At 41.6% G+C, this 27,166-nt stretch overlaps 1 protein-coding gene across 1 annotated transcript; it reads right to left on the bottom strand.

Moving 5' to 3' along the window:
• Positions 1 to 959: 959 nt before the first annotated feature.
• On the bottom strand, positions 960 to 27,066 carry bltp3a (bridge-like lipid transfer protein family member 3A). The gene is made up of 21 exons (XM_026945026.3): positions 26,829 to 27,066; positions 20,890 to 21,052; positions 20,623 to 20,661; positions 19,977 to 20,068; positions 19,456 to 19,645; positions 18,358 to 18,498; positions 17,651 to 17,806; positions 17,130 to 17,310; positions 16,013 to 16,099; positions 15,624 to 15,755; positions 15,439 to 15,539; positions 12,383 to 12,524; positions 11,095 to 11,288; positions 9,756 to 10,924; positions 9,458 to 9,612; positions 8,597 to 8,709; positions 8,196 to 8,343; positions 7,846 to 8,099; positions 7,402 to 7,510; positions 7,261 to 7,316; positions 960 to 6,537 (listed from the first exon to the last, which is right to left on the bottom strand). Exons 1-21 carry the CDS (start codon positions 26,870 to 26,872, stop codon positions 6,421 to 6,423), a joined length of 3,783 nt encoding a protein of 1,260 aa, XP_026800827.3. The 5' UTR covers positions 26,873 to 27,066; the 3' UTR covers positions 960 to 6,420.
• Positions 27,067 to 27,166: the final 100 nt, after the last annotated feature.

Genomic DNA, 27,166 nt, shown 5'->3' with positions numbered 1-27,166 from the left:
GAGCAAACGTGACCCACTGAAAAGCAAAACCTTCACTGCATTGTTCTTATGTTGCTTGAACACATTTTCAGTGGAAAAACAATCAGCAGGTTATCGCTGTTTTAGGTCAGCGTACAGAAAATATGAAGCACAGACAACATTTCTGATCTTTTAGTCAACTTTTATTAATTTCATTTTACTTTTTTTTATTCTCCACATACAGTCATGGTTCACAGAACCAAAGTTTTTTCCCCTCAATAAGTAAATACCCAATGACAATATAAATATAAAATGAGGATCTGAACACTGTTATTGGATGTGGGATGCGGTGTGACAGGATCTGTAAGATCATGTGAGTATGCCTGTGATGTGCTGTAGTGTTTTAATTCGAAATCAAATACACCTGATGTCTCCGGGTCGCGTCCCATTCAGCCAGGATTTTCTAATCTTAATCATGGCCTTGTTCACGCCAAGGATTTTAAAACAAACCTGTTATTAATACACGTCTGTGAGGGAACAATTCAAGTCTGCTCCTGAGTTAAACTTCTACTTTCTAGTTTATCTAATGTTCTCATATTCCAATATAGAATTTTTAGACATTAACCTGCTGGTGCACCTCAACAACGGGAAAAAACTGGAAAGGGGAACTTTAGGACAGAAATTGTAAAAATAAATAAATAAATACATAATTAAAGTGCTGGAAATTATAACTAAGGTGGAAATATACAGACCCTCGCTGGTGACATCACTACTTAAAATAACAATAATGTGTGGCCTCTGTGACCGAAAATTATGCAAGGAAACATCATCTACTTTATCTCATTATTGTAAATTACAGAACTGAGATGTTCACTGTTTTGTATATTGTGTTTGCAAAAAAAAAAAAAAAAAATATATATATATATATATATATATATATATATATATATATATATATATATATATATATATATATATATATATATATATATATATACACACACACACACACACACATTTGTTCTAAGTGAAAAAACCTTTTCAAAACAAACAGTCTATTCAAGCCAGTTTGGGGCATGCCACATTTAATTATCTCGTTGTCTCGCATTACAGTGTCATGACCACATTTAATTATCCCGTTCCCTCATATTACAGAGTCATGGCCACGTTTAATTATCCCATTCCCTCATATTACAGAGTCATGGCCACGTTTAATTATCCCATTCCCTCATATTACAGAGTTATGGCCACGTTTAACTGTCTTGTTCCCTCGCATTACAGAGTCATGGCCACATTTAGTTATCTCGTTCTCTTGTACTACAGAGTCATGGCCACGTTTAATTATCTCGTTCCCTCACATTACAGAGTCATGGCCATATTTAGTTATCCCATTTCCTCGCTTTAGAGTCGTGGCCACATTTAATTATCCCGTTCACTCATATTACACAATCATTGCCATATTAATTATCTCGTTCCCTCGAATTACAGAGTCATGGCTACATTAAATTATCTCATTCCCTCGCATTACAGAGTTATGGCCATACTTAGTTGTCTTGTTCCCTTACTTTACAGAGTTATGGCCATAATTAATTATCTCATTCCCTTGCATTACAGAGTTATGGCCACATTTAACTGTCTTGTTCCCTTACAGAGTCATTGCCATATTTAATTATCTCTTTCTCTCGCATTACAGAGTCATGGCCACACTTAATTATCTCATTGTCTCACGTTGTTTTCCCATGTTATGGCCACACTTAATTATCTTGTTCTCTTGCATTACTGAGTCGTGGCTTCACTTAATTACCTTGTTCCCGCGTGTTATGAAGTTGTGGCTACACTTAATTATCTCATTTGCTCACGTTACTAAGTAGTGTCCACATTTAATTATCTCGTTCTCATGTGTTAAACTGTGGCTACACTTTCTTAATTATCTAAATTATTAAGTCGTGATTCCCATTCGCTCTTCTTAGTAAGTCATGGCCACGCATTATTTTTACTAAGTAGAGATGTTACCAGCAGGGCTCTGTAGAAATATGACTCAGGAACACACTGTAATTTTTTTACTGTACCATTACAGAATTTGTATCTTGAAAATTTAATCATGAAATGTTACAAGAGAGCACCCATTTGTATGCCAAACCTATACAGACAGGACGCGTACCTAAATCCCAAAATCTACGTGTCTGAACTAGGCATGGAGCAATAGTTTGATTATACAATATATTACAGTATGCTTAGCACACACTGCACTGTATCATGGATGTTTAATAATAACGTCATGTCCCCCGGCATTCCATTTAGAAGGACGCTGCCTGGGTGAATAGCACCCTAGATAAAGTCCGTCACATTCTGCAGCAGAAATACAGCAGTCTTCTAACTGTTGTTTTTTTTTTTTTTGTTAATTACCATAATATGAACACTTTATATCAGCACCTGCCGAGTCCAAACAAACAATATCCCTGGACACTCTGTAGTGAGGAACGTTGCCTGAGCAGGGATGAATGAGCATGTAGGGTGGATAGCGGTTTGGGACAAAGCCGCAGAGCTAATCATGGATGGAGTAGCTTTCAGAATAGAAACTCTAGCGAGTAAAAGGGATTCAACAGGAAACAAGTGTGCATGCTGTATTCATTTGGGACGAGGCCACAGAGCCGGTGTATCTGCACCATCGGCGAGATAAAATGAGCGTTTAACAAGCAATTGATCTTAATGAGGAACCTTAAAGGGAACTAGTTCATGACCTTGATCATACACACAAAGAGACTACTCCTACAAAAAAAAAAAAAAAATACATTGCAAATCCATACAAACTACAGGAGACTGGGCTGTGTCCCAATCTAACACAATGTTTCTTAAATAAAACCCATGACACTGATATACACACTGATATATACACAATATTGCACTTGTGTAAAATATCAAGTATGTTCATGCATAAAAATGTTTATGGGAAAGAAAGACAAGAAGAGCTTATCAGTTAGATTTTTTTTGCTGTGTGTTTCTCTCTCAATGTGTACAGTATATACAGTAGCAACCAAACACACACACACACACACACACACGCTCTCTCTCTCTCTCTCTCTCTCTCATGTGGAAGACCATTTACATTCTTAAATGCTTACAAAATGCTACACTTTTCACACTCTGGCTGTGACGCTGTATAGGTGTGATGGTGTATAGTGAGAAATCATTCTAACATTAACGTAACATCACGTAACATCACGTATCTAAGACTGAACAACCACTTTTTTTGAACATGTGGAGGTTTTTTTTTTAAACAGCTTACCCACTACTGGTAATTAAATAAGGGAAATGTATTCTCCCTTTATATTTAAATCTGTGTATTTAAGGACTTGTTCATTGTTCACTCTCAGCCTGTAGCAGGAGTCTGAAGGTGTGCTTTATTAACGGTGAGTGCACTTGTTCGGTGAAGTGGTCAACCTGCTGAGATTTGTCTTACAGCTGATATCACACAGTGTTAGTATCAACCGTAGGCCTGTAGGAATCGAGTCCGGTCTCGAGACGTTTTCTGTACCGACTTGGACTTTTTGACATCTGTACCTGGACCAAGCATTGGCCTCATTAAATATGATCTTGATCTTGACCTTGAGTTTGTAAAAAATAATGGTCGTGTTGTCTTTTCTTATGTTTTTCACATGCAAAAACTTTGATGACAAATAATTCCTTCTTCTAGAAAACAGACCAATCATTGCCACAATTCCTGACTGAAGCCAACTAGCTGAAGGAAGACCTGACCTTGAAAAGGACTTGATGCTTTGTGGTCTTGCTCTCGCTTTCATTTGGACTCGAGATTGATCATGACTCAATCTCGGCTAGTCTTGGACTTGACAACGGTTCCTTGACTGCAGCCCTAATTAACTGTAACACAAACATGTGTGCTACAAGTGTCTAGATCATCAGAGTGATCTAGAGCAACCTTTTCCAGTTACATCTAAATTTCTTTTCAAAACAACAAACTAAAAAGTCACACATTTCTTTCTAGATTTTCTAATTCTACAGTATTTAACTTGCACCTGTATCGTGAAGTTTAACTAAAAATATTAATACAGGGTGTTCAGAAACTTTTACCTTGCAGTGTATATGGAAAATTTTCCACCAATCTATTCCACCATGTCTAAGAGCAGGGCTGTTAAACATACGACCCACCAAATCACCCTGTAACTGACCCGTTACAGTCTCTGTTATTCCACTAGGAGGCAAAACAGAGCAATAAACACAGGGCCTAAACTCAGCTACTGACAAAGTGTGTTAATGATACATAATGGTACACAAAAAAAAAAAAAACGTTCTGTAACCATCTCTCAATAGTTATGCTTGGCTTTCACATATTTTTCATGAAGCTGTTAGCTCTTTACGTTTAGCTAACTGTAACTATAAAGAGCTGGGATTCCCATCATTACAATGTTCCCTAAATGATTCAAGGAAACTTGTGAAATGGTTTCCAATGTCCTGGCTAAGGTCATGGGGTCACCAAAGGTCACCTCAAATCACCTTCGCATAGATCCAACAAGTGTCTTTCAAATGATTTAACGGATTTATAATTAAATGAATAAACACTGAATCTATTGGACATATAATATCAGAATTTATACCACAGACAAGTTAAATTCTGAAGGTGCTGATTAATTTTCTATTACAGCAGCTCTGACAGTAGTTCCCATTGTAACGTAAATGTTAGGTTTATATTAATGCGCTCATTCGAATATGGTATCGTTTCTATAGTAACAGCTTATACGCAGCGACTTGCATGGTGGAAGGTCTACATAATCTAAGACTGATAATAAACGGATTGAAAAAATCTGTGTTATTTAACAAAGGAAAACGTATAATCGCTGATATGGTAACTTTTCTGTATGGATATGTTTAATTCACATTTAAGGAAGTCTCCAGTGTCAGCGCTTTGTAAGAGTTGGTCAATTTTCTTCCATGGAAACGTTCTGGTTTCTCAGTAACATGACAAGCTGTGTTTCTGGTGTATTAACGTCAAGAAAGAACGACTGCTTATAGCTACTATACTCAGGGATAACAGGAAGTAACTTATCTCACGGAACATTAAGCGTGATGTTCATTAATATCCTCCTGTTGTATAACAGGAATAAAACACTTCATGATGTGCTTTTATAGGAAAATAATCCACTTTAGGCTGATAACGGCATCCCACCACCCTGTCATGGATTATTTTCCTATAATAACATGACCTGTCATGTGTTATTCCTCACATATACAGTTATTAATCTATGAGAGTTTGGATGTTAGTGCTGACGTGGCATTGAGGCGACATGGGGCTGAAATACAGAACCTCGGGAACACAAGATGGCGCTACTATCTAGTCAAACATAAACAATAAAGTAAACGCATTTACACTACACCATCTGATCCAACCTTCCACCTGACTCCCGGCACTATAATTACATAATGAGCCACTGACTGCGTAATACAGGCTTCTATACCAAAATTCAAACAGACATTTGAACACCTAAGTACCTGTACACTTGATTCTAAACATCTAAGGTAGAGAGTCGAGCATGCAGATCACGTCAACATCCCGTGTGTCACATTTTCAGGTTTGTGCAAATTACATTAAAAAAATGAATGTAGAGAACAAAGAAAAAGAAAAAACCATGAACACTTAGAGCTAATCTCACACATACGTCTAGTACCAAAACATTATTTTAAACAAATACTAAAAATAAAGCATGCATGAGCCGATAATTGATGAATGATACACTGTGATATTCATCACACATGATTGCACTACTGTGATCTTGCTAAAGTATCTAGCATTTACGGTTGTGTGCTAATTAGCACTTTTTACAAAACCCTCCACAATGCACAGTGCATTTGAGGATATTAGAAAAGAAGTATATTATGGGATGAATGTGTAAAAAAATTCAGAATTTTTCTGATTTTATGAACTGTGATAAAAGGTTGAGGAATATTTTTTTAAATTGGCACATGCGATGAGTGTACATTGGTTTGACAGTGTGTGTGTGTGTGTGTGTGTGTGTGTGTGTGTGTAGTATATAAGTCCCTAAAACTCAAACACACAAGTAACTGACGTAACACACACGCACCCACCCACACACGGTGCAGCTGAAATAAGACTGAGGTCCAGTGCTGTGTTTTCACCGCTCACGTTCTTCTCATGAGCTCACACACACACACACACACACGCACACATACACTGCAGTGATGCCTCTCATTAGCAGCCTATCCTAACTGTACCAGTCTATTTACAGCAAAGAAAATGTAAAAAAAATCAATATAAAATAAAAGCAATAACACTGTAATGGTCACTAAGTAACAGGAAGTAAAGCTCTTCATGGCACCTGGTTGTCAGGAAGAGGACACAGAAGTTAACACTCTCTCCTTCCACACACACAGATTTTGTTCTTGCATTTGAACCATGACCTCTGACCTTTGCCCAATAGTGGTGTGAGGTCATAGCGTGAAGGACGGGTCGTATTTGCGGATTTCTTGTAAGAGACGTTCCCGGTCGGAGACGGCAGCGGAGAGGGCGGAGTGAACGTCAGCAAGCTCAGACTGTAGGGCTTGGATCTGAAAACACACACACACACACACACACACACACACAAGAAATAAACTACTAAACTATTAAGCTGCTAAAGCTGTGAAAGTAAAGTGTGCCATAAAATGACTTTTAATACATCAAGCTATACAAGAATCATTTAGCAAATCAGTTGCACGAGGCATGTAGCGTAACAGTTCAAAGAATCATTAAAGACTAATTTATCCAAACAGTTCCAACAGTCATTTAGCAAACCACAGACAAGAGTCTTTTAGACAAACAGATAAATGAGTCACTTAGCCAATAGATACATGAGTCATTTAGCCAAATACAGTATTTACAGGAGTCATTTTGTCAAACAGTTCCAAGAGTCATTTAGCCAAACAGATACAAGAATCATTTGGTCAAACCCTTCTAATGATCATTTAGCCAAACAAATACAAGAGTCATTTAGCAAATCAGAGAGAAGTCATTTAGTCAAACAGATAAACGAGTCATTTAGCAAAACAAATAAACAAGTAATTTGACCAAACAGTTGCAAGAGTCATTTAGCAAAACAGATTCAAACGTCATTTAGCCAAACAGATAAAAGAATCATTTGGTCAAACGGGTACAAGTGTCTTTAAGCCTAACAGTTCAAAGAGTCATTTATCCGAACGGTTTCAAGAGCAAATCAGCAAAACAGACACATGAGTCATTTAGTCAATCCATTCTGTGTGTGTGTGTGTGTGTGTGTGTGTGTGTGTGTATACCTTGTTATCTCCTTCAGGTCCACAGCAGGCTATGCTTCCTGATTGGCTGGCAGTGGCTGAGAGAGGAAAGTAGACAGACATCAATAAATCACACATGCACGCACACACACACTCACACACACACAACCACAGAGTACCCACGTCTGACTGTAAGCATGGCGTTGTCCAGCCGCTCCACAACTACACCATCTAAGACAAAGGAGACGGGAACAGGCTGGGGGGCGGTGGGATACACACGGGGACTGTCATCCTGAAACACACACACACACACACACACACACACACACACACACACACACACACACACACACTTAATGTTCCCACTCTTCTGTCTTCTGTCTCCTCTTTCTGTATACGACACTGACAGCAAGTTAGCCTGCTAGCTAATAAGTGCGCTAACTCGTTAGCATGATATGACAACAAGGTCTACTATGTTTTTACTAAACAGCTTCTGTTCTCCACTTCTCGGTGTCCATATTTCCCTGTTGCCTAGCAACAGTATAATTATGACTTTACCACTTAATCGGTGAATATAAAGTTTTTTGGCACAAACACAAGAGAACTCCTACAGCTCCGCCCCCTCACCTTGAGCGTGATGCGGGTGTTGTGTACGGTGATTCTGATTGGCTGGGCGTCTGAGCTCAGCTCGTCCTCCATGAACGGACCGAGTGTGTTTATTGTTGAGGTGAGCAGCTCGGCCTCACACCCACGCACACACACCTCTACGAAACCTGCACTCTCTGCCGCACAGCAGTGACGCCCCGCCCCTGGCCCCACCTCCACCCTCACACACACCACCGGGGTGCGGGAAACAGGGGACATCGGTGGAGAGGAAGCACCTGTACAGGGGACAGAGGAGATTGCTCTGATTCTGGGGGAGGGTAATGTATCTCTCCATCTCTCAGCGCACGCGTGTGTGTGTGTGTGTGTCTCACCGTGTGCGAGCGTTTGCAGGTCAACCACTCGCTGGTTTCCCAGCTGCTTTGGCGTAACAGACTGAACCTCCATCGCCACCACTGCATCCTGTGCATGGAGCTCAAGCACAGAGCGAACAGCACGCAGAGACAGCAGCAGCACACACACCTGACAGAGAGAAAGACAGCTGTTGTAGTGATGTCATATGTATAACTGACCTGAAGCTCCGCCCCTGAGACACGTATCACTTGGCAAAAATATATAAAACATCACCACAATAGTTTTCCTAAAAATCATTCACCCCACTTCATTTCTTGGCTACAGATTAGGAAACAGGAAGAGGTACAGTGGTTTGCTTTTGCACACACACACTTCTCTCACAGGTAGATGTGCATGGGCCATGTGTGTGTGTGAGTCTCACCATATCCTGAGACATGTCCTCAGTGCTGTGAGACAGAGAGCTGCTCAGCTCAGCTGATGATCCTCCGTCTGTCCTCGCTGAGTGGACGGGAGTGCCATTAGGACGAGTGGACTCTGAGATAGAGTGAGACAGACAGACAGAGAATGAATAGAAAGAAAAACAGAGTGAGACAGAGAAATAGAGAGATACACACAGACATGCAGAGAGAGAGACAGAAACACATGCAGAGAGACAGAGAGACAGACACAAAGAGAGAGAGACAGACAAACAGAAACAGAGGCATGCAGAGAGATAAACACAGACAGATAGACAGAGAGACAGAGACACATGCGGAGGCAGACAGAGAGAAAGAGCAAGAGAGAGAAAGGGGCCGAGAAACATGCAGAGGGAGAATGACAGAGACACAAAGAGACAGATAGACAGAAACAGACAGAGAGACAGAGAGAGACACATACAGAAAGAGACCAGAGAAACAGGCAGAGAGAGACAGACAGCGAGACAGAGACACATGCAGAGACAAATACAGAGACACAGAGACAGAGAGACATGCAGAGAGAGACAGATAGAGAGACAGAGACACATGCAGAGAGAAATACAGAGACAAAGAGACACAGAGACATGCAGAGAGAGACAGACAGCGAGACAGACAGCGAGACAGACAGACATGCAGAGAGAGATACAGACAGACAGACAGTCAGAGACACACAGACAGAGACCCAGGAGCAAAGAGACAGAGAGTCCGAGACAGCGAGACATGCAGAGAGAGAGATAGAAAGAGACACAGAGACAGAGAGGTGTGTCTTAGCGAGTGATGTCAGAGATATAGAGAGGGTGATGACTAATGCGGTGATGATGTCATACCCGAGTCTGTGAGGATGACGAAGTTTTCGCTGGTGTCACTGTCCAATGAGAGGCCATCGTCAGTCGCGCTGGTGTCCATGACCACGCTGTCACAGGAATTCTGGGAAAACGAGTGTTTGAGGGGTGGCAGACGCAGAGCGGCGTCATCTGGTTCTCTACACACACACAGCAGGTTTTTTTTATTAAATTTACCAGCACATCTCACTTCCATCAACTCTTGTGCCTTTCCACTTTCTGTATATTAAATGTTTAACAGCTACACGCCTAGCTAAAATGTTAGCCTCATCTCGCTTCTTACTTGCTCTGAGTGCTGAATATTTTGCTCATGGCAGAGCCGCGGCTCAGGATGCTGAGAGCGTCTTTAGTGATGGACAGCGCCCCCTTGGTGAGGTCCAGGGAAGCGCTAAGGGCGTCTTTAGTCACGTCTTTGGTCACACTGAGTGCGTTGGACAGCTCCCCCTCCAGGCTGACCATGGAAGTGTTCTGATTCTGCACTGTAGCCGGAGACGGTGGTGGTGAAACGACGGAGGTCGCGACCTGGGATTCGCCTCCCTGACCATTCCCTTCATCCAATCCCTCTTCAACAGCCTCGCATGCCTCCTCTACCGGCCCTTCCCCTGCTCCATCACACTCATCCTCCTGCTCCAACGCTTTTTCCGTGCTTCCCACGATCCCGCTGTCTGGGCGTGATGGCGAGAGGTCAGAGTCCGTCAGGCTTTGCGTGTCTGTTTCCTCTGGCGCTTCTTCTTCTTCTGTTTTCCCGTCGATAGGTGGAAGAAGCAAACTGAGATCCAGCGCCTCCAAGAGGAGCGATACACACACTGTGGGAAGAGCCGCTGTTTTAGTCTTTGCACTCGGAAAGCGATTGAGGTCGGAGGCTAACCTAGCGAGATAATCCTTCATCCGGAGCAGAGCAACGTACTGATAATGACTAAGCCACATTCGGATTGGAGTGATGGACTGAACCAGGAAGTGGATGGACGCTAATGGAGCGTCGTGATTGGACAGATTTTCAGCGCCATTTTCTGCATTTTTTGACGATCCCTCCTGACTCATTGACCTTGTTAAAGCTTGCGGGCGGCACATCCACACACACCCAGTGAACGGCTCCATGAACGGTGGTGCTTTGCCTCCTTGCCGCGCACCCTCAAAACACCCCGCTGCACGGGACAGGCTGAGACTCCACACATCCCGTGAAGATGACCGTGAAAGTGCGAGCGAGGTATCAGACTTTAGGAACGCTGGAGGAAGGGGGTGCAAGGTGTTCTGGTCACGAGGAAAAGGAGAGATTGGTGAGGGTCGGAAAAATGGCTGAGAGGAAAAAGAAGAGAAGGTGGACTCGAGGTCGGAGAAGGACGAGTGAGGAGAGTGATGGGTGTTGCTCAGAAATGCCTGAGACAGAGTGAAACCCAGAGCATGTGGACGATCAGGGTGATCCAAGATGGACGAGTCGAGAGGAACAATCAGCTATAAAAAAAAAAAAAAAAAGTCAACAATCAGCAAGACAGGACGATGAAGAAAGTGTGTTGGTTAGATGATAGCATTACAGATGATAACACAAAAAACATAAAGGAACACTGATATTTTAAAGCTGCTCAAGAGCTAGGATTCATGTCTTAAGCAATTCATGAGCTTACCTTCAGCTGCGTAGCGTCCACTCTGACATCCACGTGTTCATCACTCTTGCTGCTGTCCTGCAGGTGATAAAAGGCCTTCACCTGCTCCAGAGTCGTCAGCAAGCCACGACAAAACACATACATCCACAACACACTCGCAGCGTCCACACACAGCTGCAGACCGTTCAGCTGACCGTACAGATTAGAGCAGGGCACTGCAGAGACACATGATAAAAAACCAGACAGGAGAGAGAGAGAGAGAGACAGAGACAGAGACAGAGAGACTTGTTAGCCTGTTTACCACAGCACTAGTCTGTGGTTAGCATATTCATTTTAAAACCAGCTCATGCTTAACGTTGTTTATTATTTACTATAAAAATGAACTGTCTTACTATAGTGTTAATTTGTTTTTTAGCCTGTTTAATACAGCTCTAGTTTGTTGTTTCACCTGTTTAATATAGCAATAGTTTGCTATTAAGCCTGTTTACTATAGCGCTAATTTGTTGTTTAGCCTGTTTACTAGCAATAATTTGTTGTTTAGATTGTTTACTACAGCAATAATTTGTTGGTCAGCCTGTTTACTACAGTTCTAGTTGTCTGGTTAGCCTGTTTACCATAGTACTAATTTGTTGGGTAGCCTGTTTACTATAGCGCTAGATTTTTGGTTAGCAGATTTAATATAGTGCCAATTTGTCAGTTAGGCTGTTTACTATAGCACTAATTTACTGGTTAGCCTGTTTACTATAGTGCGAGTCTGCTGGTTAGCTTGTTTATATAGTGCGTGTTTGTTGGTTAGCCTGTTTACTACAGTGCAAGTTTGCTGGTTAGCCTGTTTACTATAGTGCGAGTTTGCTAGTTAGCCTGTTTACTAGAATATTTTAGTCTGTTTTATAAATTGCCAGTTTGTGGATCAGAATTTTTTATTGGCTTAGCAAACTGACAGGATGAGACCTGATATATTCAGAATGTCCTGATGTCTACCTGGGAAATATCTACCAAGTTCTGTACTGTTCTTGACATGCTTGTAGTAAAATGAAACTACTCGTCTAAGATGATATTGCAGTGAGTATGCTAATGCTAGTTGGTGTTTGTGTTCTACCTGTTTCAGACTGTTAACTTAAATGCTAGGTTGTGGTTAGCCTGTAGCGACCTACATAGTTTACATGAAGTGAACCGTACTCATAATGACTTCCTGTAAATACAGGAAGGATTCTGTATCTACATCATGTACCTGTATTGTCACATACAAACTGAAGAAAAATAACTAAATAATAAAATAAATACAACTGCAGTGAAAGATCAGAGGTACCAGGTCCTCCGGCGCTGTGAGGGAAGTAATACTCAGTAAACTGCAGGTGGATCGCAGGCGTGTTCTCTGCCATGTTCAGCACTTTGCGGTTACATGATAAAAGCGACTGGGTTTTCTTGCTGTGACGCCCCCCGGTGGACACCTGAGACAACACAGAGACGCACAACACTGAGAAACAAGAGCTCAGTTTCACCACATGGACAAACAGAGGAAGTGAGCTTCTCATAGCAGTGAGTCATTTAAATCTGAGGTTCTTCATTTAGTTCTTCAGAACTTTGGAAATTTCCTGACATTTAAGCATCTGTGTATGTGTGTGTGTGTGTGTGTGTGTGCGTAAAACACCTGTGATGTCATCACATACACTGGAGGTGTGTGGGAGAAAGGGACAGAGAGAAACAGATAGAGACAGACAGATAGATCTGAGATAGACAGACAAATAGATAGGAAGAATAGAAGACAGAAAGATACCAGGAAGCTGTTTCTATGCAAAAGTCAAAATACTTTTCTAACTTAATTTTAATAACTTCCCATTGCCCGAAGTTTCTGTTCTCCATTTTAAACTCTGTGCTAAACCCGCTTACAGCAGCGAAAACCTTATCCAAGTTCGGAGTCTCACAAGAAGTTTTGTAGCCTCTTTATAGATAAAGTCACTGCTATCAGAACGCAAATTTCACCTGCCTCAAGTCAAATTTCATACATTTCAACCACTTGTTCTTCTCGTTTTCTCGAATCTCAGCCCACATCTCTTTCCGATCCGTTAGACAGTATCTCCCATATGAAACCAAGCACCTGCTCCCTTGATGCTATTCCTACTAAGCTGTTCAAAGATGTACTGGACACCGTTTCCCCTAGTGTACTCTCTATCATCAATAGCTGCCTAGAAAATAGTACTGTTCCAGCATGCTTTAAACATGCCATAGTCCAGCCACTGCTTAAAAAAAAAAACAAATCTTGAGCCTACTGATCTCAGAAATTACAGACTTATCTCAAAATTGAGGTTTCTATCAAAAGTAGAAGAAGGAGAAGTTGGAGAAGGTTGTATTATCTCAGCTTTCCCCTCATTTAGTTTGTAATAATAATCTTGGACCCCTTTCAATCAGGTTTCAGAACTAAACACAGTACAGAGTCCACCCTCCTAAAAGTGATCCTAAATGATCTTTCATTAGCCGTAGATTCTGGAAACTGTGCCATCCATGTAATGTGGACTTTATTGCTGCTTTTGAAATCACCACATCCTCCTAAATAGACTAAAACATGAGGTTGGCATCCATGATGCCGTACTAGACTGGTTTCTGTCATATCTTACAAATATTAGTTTCTCTGTAGAAATTGAAGTGTTCTCATTGACCACATATCCCATCACCTGTGGAGTGCAACAAGGCTCCATTCTGTGTTTATTTTCTTTATACTTGCTCCCTCTTCGCTCCATTTCTGAGCGTCACAAGGTTTCCAGCACTGTTATGCGGACGATACACAGCTTTACCTCCCATTAAAATCTGGTATAAATCCTTTGACTCCTCTTTTAGACTGTCTAAGGGACATTAAAGACTGGATGGATGAAAACTTCCTCCAGCTAAATGAGAAAAAGACCAAAGTAATCTTGTTTGGTCCTTCACATCTGTTAGACAGGTTTAGCTGTAGTCTGGGCCCCCTATGAGCCAATATTCTTACTCAAGTCAAAAACTCGGGGGGATTTTTGATTTGGAATTAAAATTTCACAAACAAATAAATTCTGTTGTCAGAGGTGGTTTTTTTCCAGCTGAGGGGACTTCACAAGCTAAAAACATTTCTCACATTCAAAGATCTTGTGACTGTTAGTGTCCATGCTTTTATTTCATCAAGGCTTGATCATTGCAATGCCCTATATGCTGGAATTAGCCAGTCTTCACTCTCACGCTTGCAAATTGTACAGAATGCTGCAGTTCGTTGGACTGGGACCAAAAAGAGAGAACACACATCGCCCACCTTAGCCTCACTGCACTGATTACCAGTGAAATATAGAATTGATTTGAAGATTTTACTGTTTGTTTTTAAAGCCTTGCATGGACATACCCCATATATATATTTCAGATCTCCTCTGCCTTCACTCTTCCCAGCGAACTTTAAGATCCTCTTCTCAACTGTTATTAACCATTGACGATTAAAAACCAAAGGCAACAGGGCCTTTTCTTTTCTGCACCAAGGCTTTGGAATAGTTTGCCCTTCTCTGTCAGATCCTCCTGTATAATAAACTCATTTAAATCGTCCCTTAAAACTTATCTAGAATTTGCCCTGTTTTTTTTTTTTTTAATTTTTTTGCCACTGTTTATCTGCTTATTTTCTGGTCTTACTTATATCTGGTTTGTTTTCTTATTGTAATTATTTGCCTATATATTTTTTTTCATTCTTAATTATATTTTAATGTTAGCATTTTAATGTATTTTTATTTCCTGTTATGCCTGAAAGTGCAGCACTTTGGTCAGCACTCGTTTTAAATGCTATATAAATAAACTTGACTTGACTGGACAAACAGACAGACAGACAGGCAGGCAGGCAGACAAACAGCTAAAAGCTGAAAACAATTCCCTTTATGCTTGGTAGTAATCCCCTGTCTCATTTCTGTTCTTTTTAATACTTCACACTATTTCTGTTCCTACTTTTCTCACTCTGTTAATCATCCCTCCATCTTTCCTGTGACCACAAACTCTTTCACTTCTCTGTTCTGTCTGAATGCGTCACGGTAACACAATCACCTGAGGAGAGACAGGTGGAGATAATATACAGCCACACAGACAGATAGATAGGCAGACAGACAGATAGACAGACAGACAGGCAAGTCCACTGGATGGATAGACATGGGTGACATGAGACAGTGACGCTATCCACAACTGGCTGGAATTACAATCTGACATGATTATGGTGAGAAATTATGCTGAACTATAATGGGACGGGGCTACACATCCCAAACCCCTGAAGAGAAGTGCGTCTCCATCATACTCCCGAAACATTTGATTATTTTGTGAGTACAATTTTGAAATGAAACCTGATTGTGTGAGATTGTGTGTGTTGACAGAAACCTGGTGGATGTCCAGATCGTCCACACGGATCACCATGCAGCTAGAGCGGAGTTTCTTTAAAGCCAAACATTCATCAGAGTTTGTAACGGACTCTCCATCTCCTAACAGACATAAAACAACAGGTTCACAAAAACTTAACACAAGTTATATTTCTCAGAGATATTTCTTAGTTCTGTTGGGCTCACGAGGTTCAGATGGAGGTTGGGGAAATCCTGAGCTCTCTAGTTTCTTCTGAAAATCCTGTAGCAGTTTAGACGCCCACTGAGTGCGAGAGTCCAAAGCACTGCAGTAACGCTCCCAATGTCGACAGCCATCGCCTACACACACACACACACACACACACACAACACACACACAAACACACACACAAACACACACACACAAACACACACACAAACACACACACACAAACACAAAATGACTACTCTGTTAGATATTATGCCTTTATTCATGAGATCAACAGCACATTCTATTTTTTTGTCTAAAAAAATTATATAGACTAACAGACTGAAATAAATGTAATAGAAAACAGGACAAGGTAATAAATTGAAAGGTTGTCCCTGTATACACTCACTTGGTCTGTGGAAGGGGTAGTAATCAAAGCCCAGTTTACGAAAGGTCAGCTGCATTGCACCCTGGGAGCCCGGAATTGGGGGTTCATCTAAAGAAGCAAAGGTCAAAGGTCAAATCTCAAGGCATCATCCATAAAGTCTGGGCTCCTCATGGCCCCCATTAAATGCATTTTATTCATTTTGGACTGAACAGGACATGTAGGACAAGCAGCTAGGACAGGTAAATGGGACAGAAGGAGCAGGTAACTAGAGCAGGTAATTAGAGTAGGTGTGTTCAGGTGAAGAAATCATCACTGGTTGTTAGACATACTGGCTAAGTAATTAGGACTGGACAGGAAAAAAGACCACATGTGTAGTAAATTGAACAAGCAAATTAGAACGCATATGTAAATATAAACAAATCACTAAACTGTACTGAGGTAAGGCACATGAGGCCAGGTGTGTCGGAGTGAGGTAAATGAGGCCAGGTGTGTTGGGGTGAGGTACCTGAGGCCAGGTGTGTCGGGGTGAGGTAAATGAGGCCAGGTGTGTCGGGGTGAGGTAAATGAGGCCAGGTGTGTCGAGGTGAGGCACATGAGGCCAGGTGTGTCGGGGTGACGTACCTGAGGCCAGGTGTGTCGGGGTGAGGTAAATGAGGCCAGGTGTACTGGGGTGAGGTAAATGAGGCCAGGTGTGTCGGGGTGAGGTAACTGAGGCCAGGTGTGTCGGGGTGAGGTAACTGAGGCCAGGTGTGTCGGGGTGAGGTAACTGAGGCCAGGTGTGTCGGGGTGAGGTAACTGAGGCCAGGTGTGTCGGAGTGAGGTAACTGAGGCCAGGTGTACTGGGGTGAGGTAACTGAGGCCAGGTGTGTCGGGGTGAGGTAACTGAGGCCAGGTGTGTCGGGGTGAGGTAACTGAGGCCAGGTGTGTCGGAGTGAGGTAAATGAGGCCAGGTGTACTGGGGTGAGGTAAATGAGGCCAGGTGTGTCGGGGTGAGGTAAATGAGGTCAGGTGTGTCGGGGTGAGGCAAATGAGGCCAGGTGTGTCGGGGTGAGGTAACTGAGGCCAGGTGTGTCAGGGTGAGGTAAATGAGGCCAGGTGTGATGAGGCGAGGTAAGCGTGTTGAGGAGAGGTAACCAACCTGTTTCTGATGACGAGCTGTCGTTGCAGATGTGCAGGTCAAGGCGAGAAATAAATGTGTGATACGATGACTCCTTCACATCATAAAGGTCGAAATACTGTGCTAACGTGTTGGGCGTCGCCGCAGGGACTGGGTGTGGCTCTGGCCACGGTGGACGGGGTCCAGGAGAGGTAGGGACTGTCTGAAACACAATTTATAGAAACTTTTTAATCCTTAAACTAGTTGCATGTTTTGGTTTTTTTTTTAAAGTAAGGGAACAAACCATTCCTGAACCGAGGGGGTGAATCTGCATGTGTAGCTTGCATAAATGGTTATTATAGAACTGAGAGTGGCTTCAAGAACTCAGAGATACCAAAAGTAAATACACCCCAGTTCAGAAATACCAGCAGGTGTAAGGAATGACAATGGCAACGAAGAAGGTGACATGTTCCACGTTTTAACGTCGGATAATAAAAAGGTTTAAATGTCAGAGAATTAACTGTCGGAGATGAAGAACTTAATCAACGACTGTGTGTGACTACCTCCATGCTCTTCCTCTGCTGTGCGGATTTCTCCATGGCCTCACTCAGAGATTTAGCGTAATGGATGACGGCTTTAAGCTGAGAGTCGGTCAGAACCCACAGCAGGTCATCCAGGATGAAGAGCAGCTTCGATGCCAGAACATTACAGTCCTTCACCTGTCACAAATAACAAAAATAAAAACTGTACTACTTCTGTTTTTCATTTATACTACCTTTAATTTATACAATCTAGCTCACAGTGCTCATAGAAAAGAAAAGAAAGAAACACCATAATTTACAGAGTTTCACCAAAATGTAACAAAATATAAATAAATACAGAGGCATGTTAAGTGACATTAATTTGAACTAAAATTACATTTTTGTATTGTGTTTTATTGTGTTTATACTGTTGATCCTGCTTTCCTGTGGCAAAAGCATGCACACAACTGCAACCGGTTTATAATGTCAATCTCCAGATGTTTTCTGGTGAATTGCAGCCACATTCCTCCCCTTGCACACACGTGTGAGGGATTTGTGAAGGAAAGTCAACAAGGGCTCACTGAAAACCCAGTGCTTGTGTCTCACTGAGCGATGCTGTGAGCGTGGAACGTTCCTTGTGTATTTGTGGGTGGGGTTTATGGTCTTCAGGGCAAATTATTATTATTATTTGAAGTAGTATCATGATTATTATTAACATTATTATTATTATTATTATAATATGACATTACCCTGCGTTTAAGGGCGATCCGGATGCGTCCCTGGTTGGTAATGAGGCGTAGCGGTGTGCTCCCCAAATCCTGTTCCTCACTCTCTATAGCGTCCGCTTCGATACGCAAACTCTGCCAGTTAATTTCTTTAAAGGTCAGCACCTGCAACATACACACAAAACATACACAAGTACATACAGTTAGTCTTTATGGTGTGTGTGTGTGTGCACTTGTGTGTTCAGATGTTCATGTTTTATTCTGTTAGCAAACATGCCTCACTCTTGCTTCAGGGTTTTAAAAGGATTTCTATATTAGAGTGTTGATTAATTTTCCATAACAGCAACTCTGACAGTAGCGCAGCTGTAATTGAAATTAATGTGCTCCTTTTAATATGTTGTCGTTTCCATAGTAACAACTTATTCACAGGAACTCGTATAAAGGACGCGCCACATAATCTAAGACTATTAATAAACACTGCTTATTATTTAACAAAGAAAAATGTGTAATTGTTAAAGGTGAAGGTTTCTCTAGGGAGATGTTTAATTAACATTTATGGAAGGAGTCTCCAATCTCAGTGCTTTGTAACATTCAGTAAGTTTCCACCATGGGGAAAGTTTTCAGATTGGGGGATTCTGCACTTCCTGGTTTCTCTGTAACATGATAAGTTGTGTGTTTTTTTTTTTTTTTTGTCTTACTAACAAAAAAGAGGAAAGAAAGAGAGCCAGGTGAGGGAACGACTGTTTATAGCTACCACAGTTAAAAATCATGACATTTATTAATACATTTATAATTGTAATCGTTGGCAAATCGCAATGGTAGAAGAGGAATAAAACACAAGGCGGTTTTTGTAAGAAAATAATCCACAACAGGGTGGTGTGACAACGGCCCGACGCAAAGCTGTATCGCCCTGAAGTGTTTTATTTCTTTACTTAGCTAGTCAAATTGTCTTTGCAACTATCATGTGTGTGCGCTTATCTAGGTCACCTATCTAGGGCTTTAGTACGGATATCTGTGGTGTAACAGCTGGGTTTTCTCTGTTACTAGAACTTTGGATCTATACAGACAATAACAATTCTAACAAACAGAAATATTATTTGTGTCTATGTGTGTGTGTGTTACCTCTCCTCTCTTAGGGTGTGTGATTCGTGTGTATCGGAGGTCACTCTTCTGCCACTTAGGGTTCAGACTGAAGCCCTGAAGCTGCCAGAGCTCGAAGGAGGCGTGAAATGCTCTGGACTTCACTTTAATAATGATGGAGTTAATGATGACCGACATGCCCTCCACAACCTTCTCTGCAAAGCCGTACTCACTACACACACACACACACACACACACACACACACACACACGAGAAGACATCTCCAGCGTTTAGTTCTTTGAGCATATGAACGTCCTGTTCATTAAATGTGTACCGAAAATCACTTATACATTGTGCAGAATAAAAATGTCTGATACTTTACTGCAACTTTTACAATGGATTTTTTTTTTCACTAAGCAGAATGTTATGGTGCATATAAACCAAAGTATATGGTTTACAAGTTTAATATCAGTCCCAGTGTGGCAGGCAGGACTACACGGCTTCAGTTTATTTAGCAGAAAAAGTGAGTGCAGTTTGGAGAACAAAACAGCTCATCTCTGACCTTTGACCTGCAGTGATGGCAATTGGAGAGGGGCCATTAGGAGGGCGAGGCTCCTCACACGTCATCATCTCTACTTCCACCTTGTCAAGAAACTACAGACAAAGAGAAGAGAGGAAGTTATTAAATTGTCTGTCTATCCATCAGTCGGTCTGTCTGTCTGTTTCTTTCTGTGTCTTTCTGTCTGTTTCTTTCTTTCTCTGTTTGTCTTTCTGTCCGTTTCTCTGTCTGTTTCTCTGTCTTTCTGTTTCTCTGTCTTTCTGTTTCTTTCTCTGTCCGTCAGTTTTTCTGTCTGTCTCTTTCTCTGTCTGTCTGTTTGTCCTTGTCTGTCTTTCTGTCTGTTTCTCTGTCCGTCTGTTCCTTTCACTGTCCGTCTGTTCCTTTCACTGTCCGTCTGTTCCTTTCTCTGTCCGTCTGTTCCTTTCACTGTCCGTCTGTTCCTTTCACTGTCCGTCTGTTCCTTTCACTGTCCGTCTGTTCCTTTCACTGTCTGTCTATCTGCCAACCCAGAACAGAGAAGTGAAATAGTCTGTAATCAAATGAAAAAGCAAGGGATGATCATTAGACTGAGAAAAGGCGGAAGAGAGATAGAGAAAGAGAGAGTGAAATATGAAAAATACAAATGAGTAAGAGAGAGGGGGAATCCCACCAGGCATATGGGGCTTGTCTTTAATTTCGTCCACTGGATCTGGAGGAGAGACCATAAAAAAGAGAGAGAGAGAGAGAGAGAGAGAGAGAGAAATATGTTAGTGTCAACACAGCTATGCTAATAGCAGATTACTTAAAGGACGTCCCAAACTTTACAGACTACAATCAGTGTAAAGTCAAAAGTTTTTCCATCTTATTAAAACGTTCTCTCATAACGTGACTGTGAAAATGAACTGCACGTGGAATTCTAGCGCATTATCCAGCTCACTCTGATGGCGGCTTTGTTGCAGTAGACACGGCTGATGGAGAGCCACGTGGGCAGATCCAGCATGTTCTGCAGAACCTCCTCATCCAGCTCCAGGTTGGAGAGCTGACCTTCTCCCTTCAGCGTGCTCAGGTTGATCTTATCTGGAGACAGGTTCTTCGTAAACCTGTAACAGGCACAGAGCGAAAGCAATTCATACTCATATCACAGTTACTAAGCCCTAAAATCCCATACTAAACAGTACACAGAGTATGAATGCTAGTATGATGCAAGAAGAAAATTAAGAAGGAAAGAAGAAGGAAGGGAAGGAAGAAGGGGGGAAGAAGGAAGAGAGGAAGAAGGGAGGGAGGGAGGAAGGAAGGGAAAAAGGGAATTAAGTAGGGGGGAAGGGGGAGTGAGGGAGGAGGAGAGGAAAGAAGAAGGAAGGAAGAAATAGTACACAGAGTATGAATGCTAGTATGATGCAAGAAGAAAATTAAGAAGAAAGGAAGGACGGAAGGAAGAAAGGGAGGGAGGAAGGAAAGAAGGAAGGATAGGAGGGAAGGAAGGAACGAAGGAAGGAAGGGTGGTAGGGAGAAAGGGAGGAAGAAAAAATGGGAGGGAGGAAGGGAGCCAGGAAGGGAAAAAGAAAAGAGGAAGAAAGGAGGGAGGAAGGAAAGAGGAAGAAGAGAGGGAGGGAGGGAGGAAGAAGGGCAGAAGAAAGGAACGAGGAAGAATGAGGGGAAAAGGAAGGAGAAATAGAAGGATTCAGTGAAGGAAAGAAATAATGAAGGGATGGAGGAAGAAAGAGGGTGAGGAAATAAGGAAGGAAAGAATGAAGGAGGTTTTAAAAACTCCTCTACTCACTGTAACAGGTAACTCACTGGACTTTTAAAACTCTTTTTGCACCTAATGTTTCATTTTTCTTTTTTAAATCGAACTTTGAACCTACAGCAGTCCTTGTTAGTGCTTTGTTAGCAAAACCTCAGCAAGATTCTCTATTGTGATACATATTGTGTATGGTGAAATGATATTTCTGCAACATCGCCCGCTCCTAGTGGACAGCGTTGTCCTCAGAAGAGCGTCCCGTGTCTGTGGGCCTCGAACTCACAGTGTGGAGAGCAAACGGTCTTTGCAAACGCTACAAAGATGCGTCTTCTTCCTCATTCGTGTGTGTGTATGAGACAGAGCCTTGGTCATGGAGAGACCAGAACACACACTTGCTTTGGCATTATTCATTCTAAACACAATGTTTCCATTCGCCTTTTTTCCCCACACATTGTAAGTATAAACAAGCTGAACACTAGCATGTTTGGGGCTGGACTGAGTAACCCTCTCCCTCACGGCCTCGTCTCATCACCACCACAGATCAGTCCCTCGCTGCCTTCCTCTCGAAATAGCCGACCTCTGTTACAGTTGGACAGAAGCTAAGACTCTCACAATCACTGAGTCTCACACACACACACACATATACGCACACCACACACGCCACACACACCTCTTTCACACGGACCTGTGTTTCGTTCCTGCTCTCAGCACGCCCTTGTGAACACATCACACAAGTGTGTATCAGATGAGATTGTTCAGCAGTGAGACCTTGGTTTCCTTCACATGCTGTACATCTGCTCAATAACTCTCCTCCCGAAATAACTGGACAAGGTGGAGGTGAAGAAAGCCACAACACTTCAGCACCATTATCTCACTTACACCACACTTACTGGCCTGTGTTTAAACACACACACACACACACTAACAGGCTACAATTATACAATTGTTGCTATGGTTACACTGGAGCGCATGATCCTTTTCGTCTTGTTGCTCTTTAATGAGCGCTAGTTATCATCCTTACATAGTCTCAGTGTTGATTTAGATTGATTTAGATTAAATATTTGACCAGATTGACCTTATGTAAGAAAAATAACACTTCAGGCATGTTGTTATAGGAAAATAATCAGTGAAGGAGTGGTGTAAACCCAACGTTTTAATGTTTTATTGCTCTTATACCACAGTACTTTGTCAACGATTCATTTTTAACGAATGACACCTCATGCTTTTTAACCGTTTACAGTTACAATGCTGTGGAACATCCAATGAGACAAGTTATCTCTTACGTTATAGCAGCTATAAACTTTCCTTCTTACGTTATAGCAGCTATAAACTTTCCTTCCCTCACAAGCCTCTCTTTTTTCTTTCTTGAAAGCATTAATTATAAAAAAAAAACAAAAAAACAAAACACAGTTTATCCTGTTAAATGAATTCACAAACTCCTCTGTCCTGAAGCCTTTCCTGTTGACTGCTCCAAACTGCTGACACTGGAGACTCCTTCCATAACTGTTAAGTAAACATCTCCTTACAGAAAAAAAACTTCAGGATATCAACGTCGGTGTGTTTTTTGTTGCAAAATAACGGCGTCTTTTCAAAATCCGTTTATTATTAGTCTTAGATCGTGTTAAGCATCTGCCATACAGGTCCCTGCGTAAACGTATTCGAACATTTAGAGTCAGTCAGGGATGCTGTTATAGAAAATGAATCAACACCTTCTGACATGGTGTGTTAAGGTTGGAGTGGAAGAACTCGAGCGTCCTGCACAGAACCCTGACCTCAACCCCACTGAACAAAGCTCTTGTGTCTGAATGATCACAAATCCCCACAACCAAGCTCCAAAATCTAGTGGAAAGCCTTCCCAGAAGAATGGAGCTTAAGAGCAAAGCAGGGCCTAAATCTGGAATAAGATGTTCAACAAGCACAAACTTTTAGCCATGTAGTGTGTTTCATGGCTCCTTTCTACTCATCATTCTCGTTTCTTGCTCCTTCACATATGGAGCGCTGATCTAGTTGGAAGCCATGCGTATCGTGTGATTATCGTTTTCCCTCACACTCAGCGTGTGTCTCGTTAAACAGACACTCAGTGGGTGTAAAAGCACATGCTGTGGCGTGTAATCACGGCCGATTCACTGCCAAAACCCAAATCTGCACACGCTCCGTCTGTTCCACCGGCTTTATCCGAGATCCCGGGCATTGCTTAGTGACACTGGAGTAAACGTGAGAAAAATGTATTAAATGGATCAAGCTGAGATGCTACTCCACTCTAAACCACACTAAATATGTTTATACTGAAATGTTGAAATTTCTGATGATTTTAGAGATTCTGGTGCTAATCAGTTGGCTGTTGCTGTGTTTACGTTATTCCTGTGAGAAGTTAGCAGCCGCATGCCCTCCTCTGCGAAGAAAAGCTTTCCTCACTCACCATTTTCCAGCAATGTTTAATGTCATGCTAATGAGAACTCCAACATAGAAGTAGTGGAGACGTTGGTGCAAATGCTGGACTCAAAATCCCAGGATGCAATGCAGCCATGTGACGCTGAGCTACAGCAGAGACTCGGCTCGGCTAGTTAGCGATCTGCGAGATGATCGGATGAACGACGGCGGTATTAGCATAAAAGATGAAGCTTTGGAAGCCGAACCTTTTGAGTGGAGTGTACAGATGATGAGGAAGTGAGAAAGCTGGACAGAGTAAAACACTAAAGCGCCGCTGCATCGCTCTCCTTAAATAGAGATGAAGTGAGGACTAAACCCCACTGGTGCTACTATCAGCAGCTAGTTAAACAACATTGTAGGTAATTTAGGAATTCTTGAACTAAACGGACCAACAATGTCGATTGAAGAATTAAAAATTAAAATAAACTCACAACTGTTTTCCTTTAATAGCCAGTTTGGATGAAGAACTCTCTCATATGTGCCTTTTAAAGTCCTGTATGGTGCTGATTGAGGAATGTTTGCTTCAAAGTTTTGGCTCCCTGCCTCATTCCACACACTTAGATATTTACTATTCAGATTTTTTATGTACTATTTATTGTACTTGTATTTACTGTTCTGCCTTTTTGTCATTTTTACTCTGTCATTGTAAACCACTGTTTCTTTCATTTAGTTTATTACATTACTTCATCATCTCAACCACTCATGCCCAAATGTGTCTGTTCATGTCTAATAGTGTTTGTACTGTCAACGTCTAAATCTGAGCCTCGTCACAAGCATTTCAATGCCCAGTGTACCCAGTGGAACTGTGCAAATGACAAATAAACAACTCTTGATTCTTGATATTATATCGCCGTACACATCTAATCACTCGAATCTAATCAGTCATCAAAATATCGGTTATTCTCTACATTCACCTTCATATCCACGTCATCTTGTCTTCTTTTACGGATGCGTAAAATCTCTGGAAAATGCAGCCACATCATGTAATCTGACACGTACCATCGCTGGAAAATGATGAGTGAGAAAAGAAGCTTTTTTTAAAGAGCTAACAGCCAAACCTGACCATGTCTGAGAACGCTGAAAAGATTTTCCTTCAAGAAAACATCACTGTATCTGCGCTAGCAATAATGCTGCCTTCAGTTCCTCCTGGGAAGTTCGTGTGTCCAAGTTCGGAGGTGGCGATTACAATGTGGTGTAAGTTAGGAAAGGAAAAGTTAGTAAGGAAAAAAAAAATTGGACGGCGTGAGAAAACTTCTTTTTTCCAATTTCTTTTTTTTTTTGGATCATTAACGACAAGAAGATTGATTTGCCTTTCTGAAAGAAAATGAAACACTGAACAGTTAACATGCATAATTATCACTGATTATCACTTAAATCTTAACATCTGCTGTAGACGTCACATTTAGACTGATGGTCACAATGACTTTCTGTTCTTGAAGTCGTAAAAAGTCATAAAAGTTGTAAAAGTCGAAGCTCATAGCTTCAAGTTCCAGAGCTGTAATTACGACCTTGTGATGCCGTTCCAGTGCGCTCACCTCGTAATTACGATATTTTCGATAGACTGTGCTGTTATTCGAAAATAATCCACACCTGGGGGTGGTTTGATGCAGCACAACGCGCAAGCAGAGTGCCGCTAACCACCTCAAAGTGCATTATGTTCAATTTTACAACAATTACATGTTTAAATTATTAATGAACAACACAAAGCACATTTTAATGCTTTATAGACAGATTTAAACTCTCTCAGTTGTAGAACGTCTGAAAGAAAAGTTAGGTCCTGTTCTCATTTATGGAATAGCTGTGATAAACAATCATTCCCTCACCAGCCTCCTTCTCTATCTTTCTCTCTCTTTCTCTTTCTCAAAAAAACACAGCTTGTCATTTTACTGAGAAGCCAGAAAGCAGGAACTCCTCTGTCCTGAAGACTTTCACAAAGTGCTGACATCCGAGACTGCTTCCATAAATGTTAAATAAATGTCTCCTAACAAAAAAAATGTCACCACGTCAACAATTATACGCTTTACTTTGTTAAACTTGTATTTTTTTTCCCCCCTTAAATCCCGTTATTATTAGATTAATCTTAGATTATGTAGAGTGACCACCTTACAAGTCCCTGTATATGAGCTGTTACTATAGAAACAATAACGTATTCGGACGAGCGCATTAACATTGACGTGGGGTTCATGTTACGGATGGAACTACTGTCCGAGCCGCACACTTTCTGCCCAATCAGATTTGAGAATTATACCATGCTGTAGTATCAGGCAGCAGAACAGTGTCCCCCCTGTGACGTCAGAGGGGGAGACAACACCCACCTTCTCATGGCACAACAGAAATACACCATCAGCTATCAAATTAAGACCAGAATGACTAAAAGCATCATAAATATTGCAGTATAAACATATCTGATGTGTTTCAGGGTGGAGGTTGCCTTTAAATGCAGTCTTGAGGATTATAAATCTGAATGATTTCCACATGACAGAGAGATTTTACTGGGTTTATAATCATTCACAAGGCAACATCACAACAGCTGCAGTCAGTGAGTCAGCCAGAAGAAAGAGAATACAACATCAGGTAAAAAAAAAAGTGCAAGCTTTCCCAGCACACTGAAAAGCTGATGACAGAATGAAGGGATCTGGGAGTCATGTTTCTCCTCCTGCGCTCCTCCTGTTAAAGCCCGAGCCGCAGCTTGGCCATCTTCTTACCTGGACAAATGCTTCAGGATTTGTTTTTTAATAATTCCAGCCATCTTCTTTTATCCCCTCGCTGCAGTGCAGTCCGGGCTCCAGAGCAAAGCGTACAAATCGACTGACTCTTCTCTCTAATTCACATATTCCAGCTAACTGGCTAAGCTAGGCTACGCTAAGCTATGTGTCCAGCATCTTTAGAGCCGTTCGCTAAATGGTCACGGCGCCGGTGTGACACGGAAATCTGTTCCCGAGAGAAATGTGTACCCGGAAATGCCAAAAACTGCGCATGCGTATAAAACTCGATTCTCACGACATTATTATTATTATTATTATTATTATTATTAGTAGTAGTA

Source organism: Pangasianodon hypophthalmus, chromosome 16 (genome assembly GCF_027358585.1).
Source record: "Pangasianodon hypophthalmus isolate fPanHyp1 chromosome 16, fPanHyp1.pri, whole genome shotgun sequence".
NCBI classification, from domain to species: Eukaryota; Metazoa; Chordata; class Actinopteri; order Siluriformes; family Pangasiidae; genus Pangasianodon; species Pangasianodon hypophthalmus.
The sequence above is the reverse complement of the archived record's forward strand: the minus strand, read 5'-3'. Positions and strand labels throughout refer to the sequence as shown.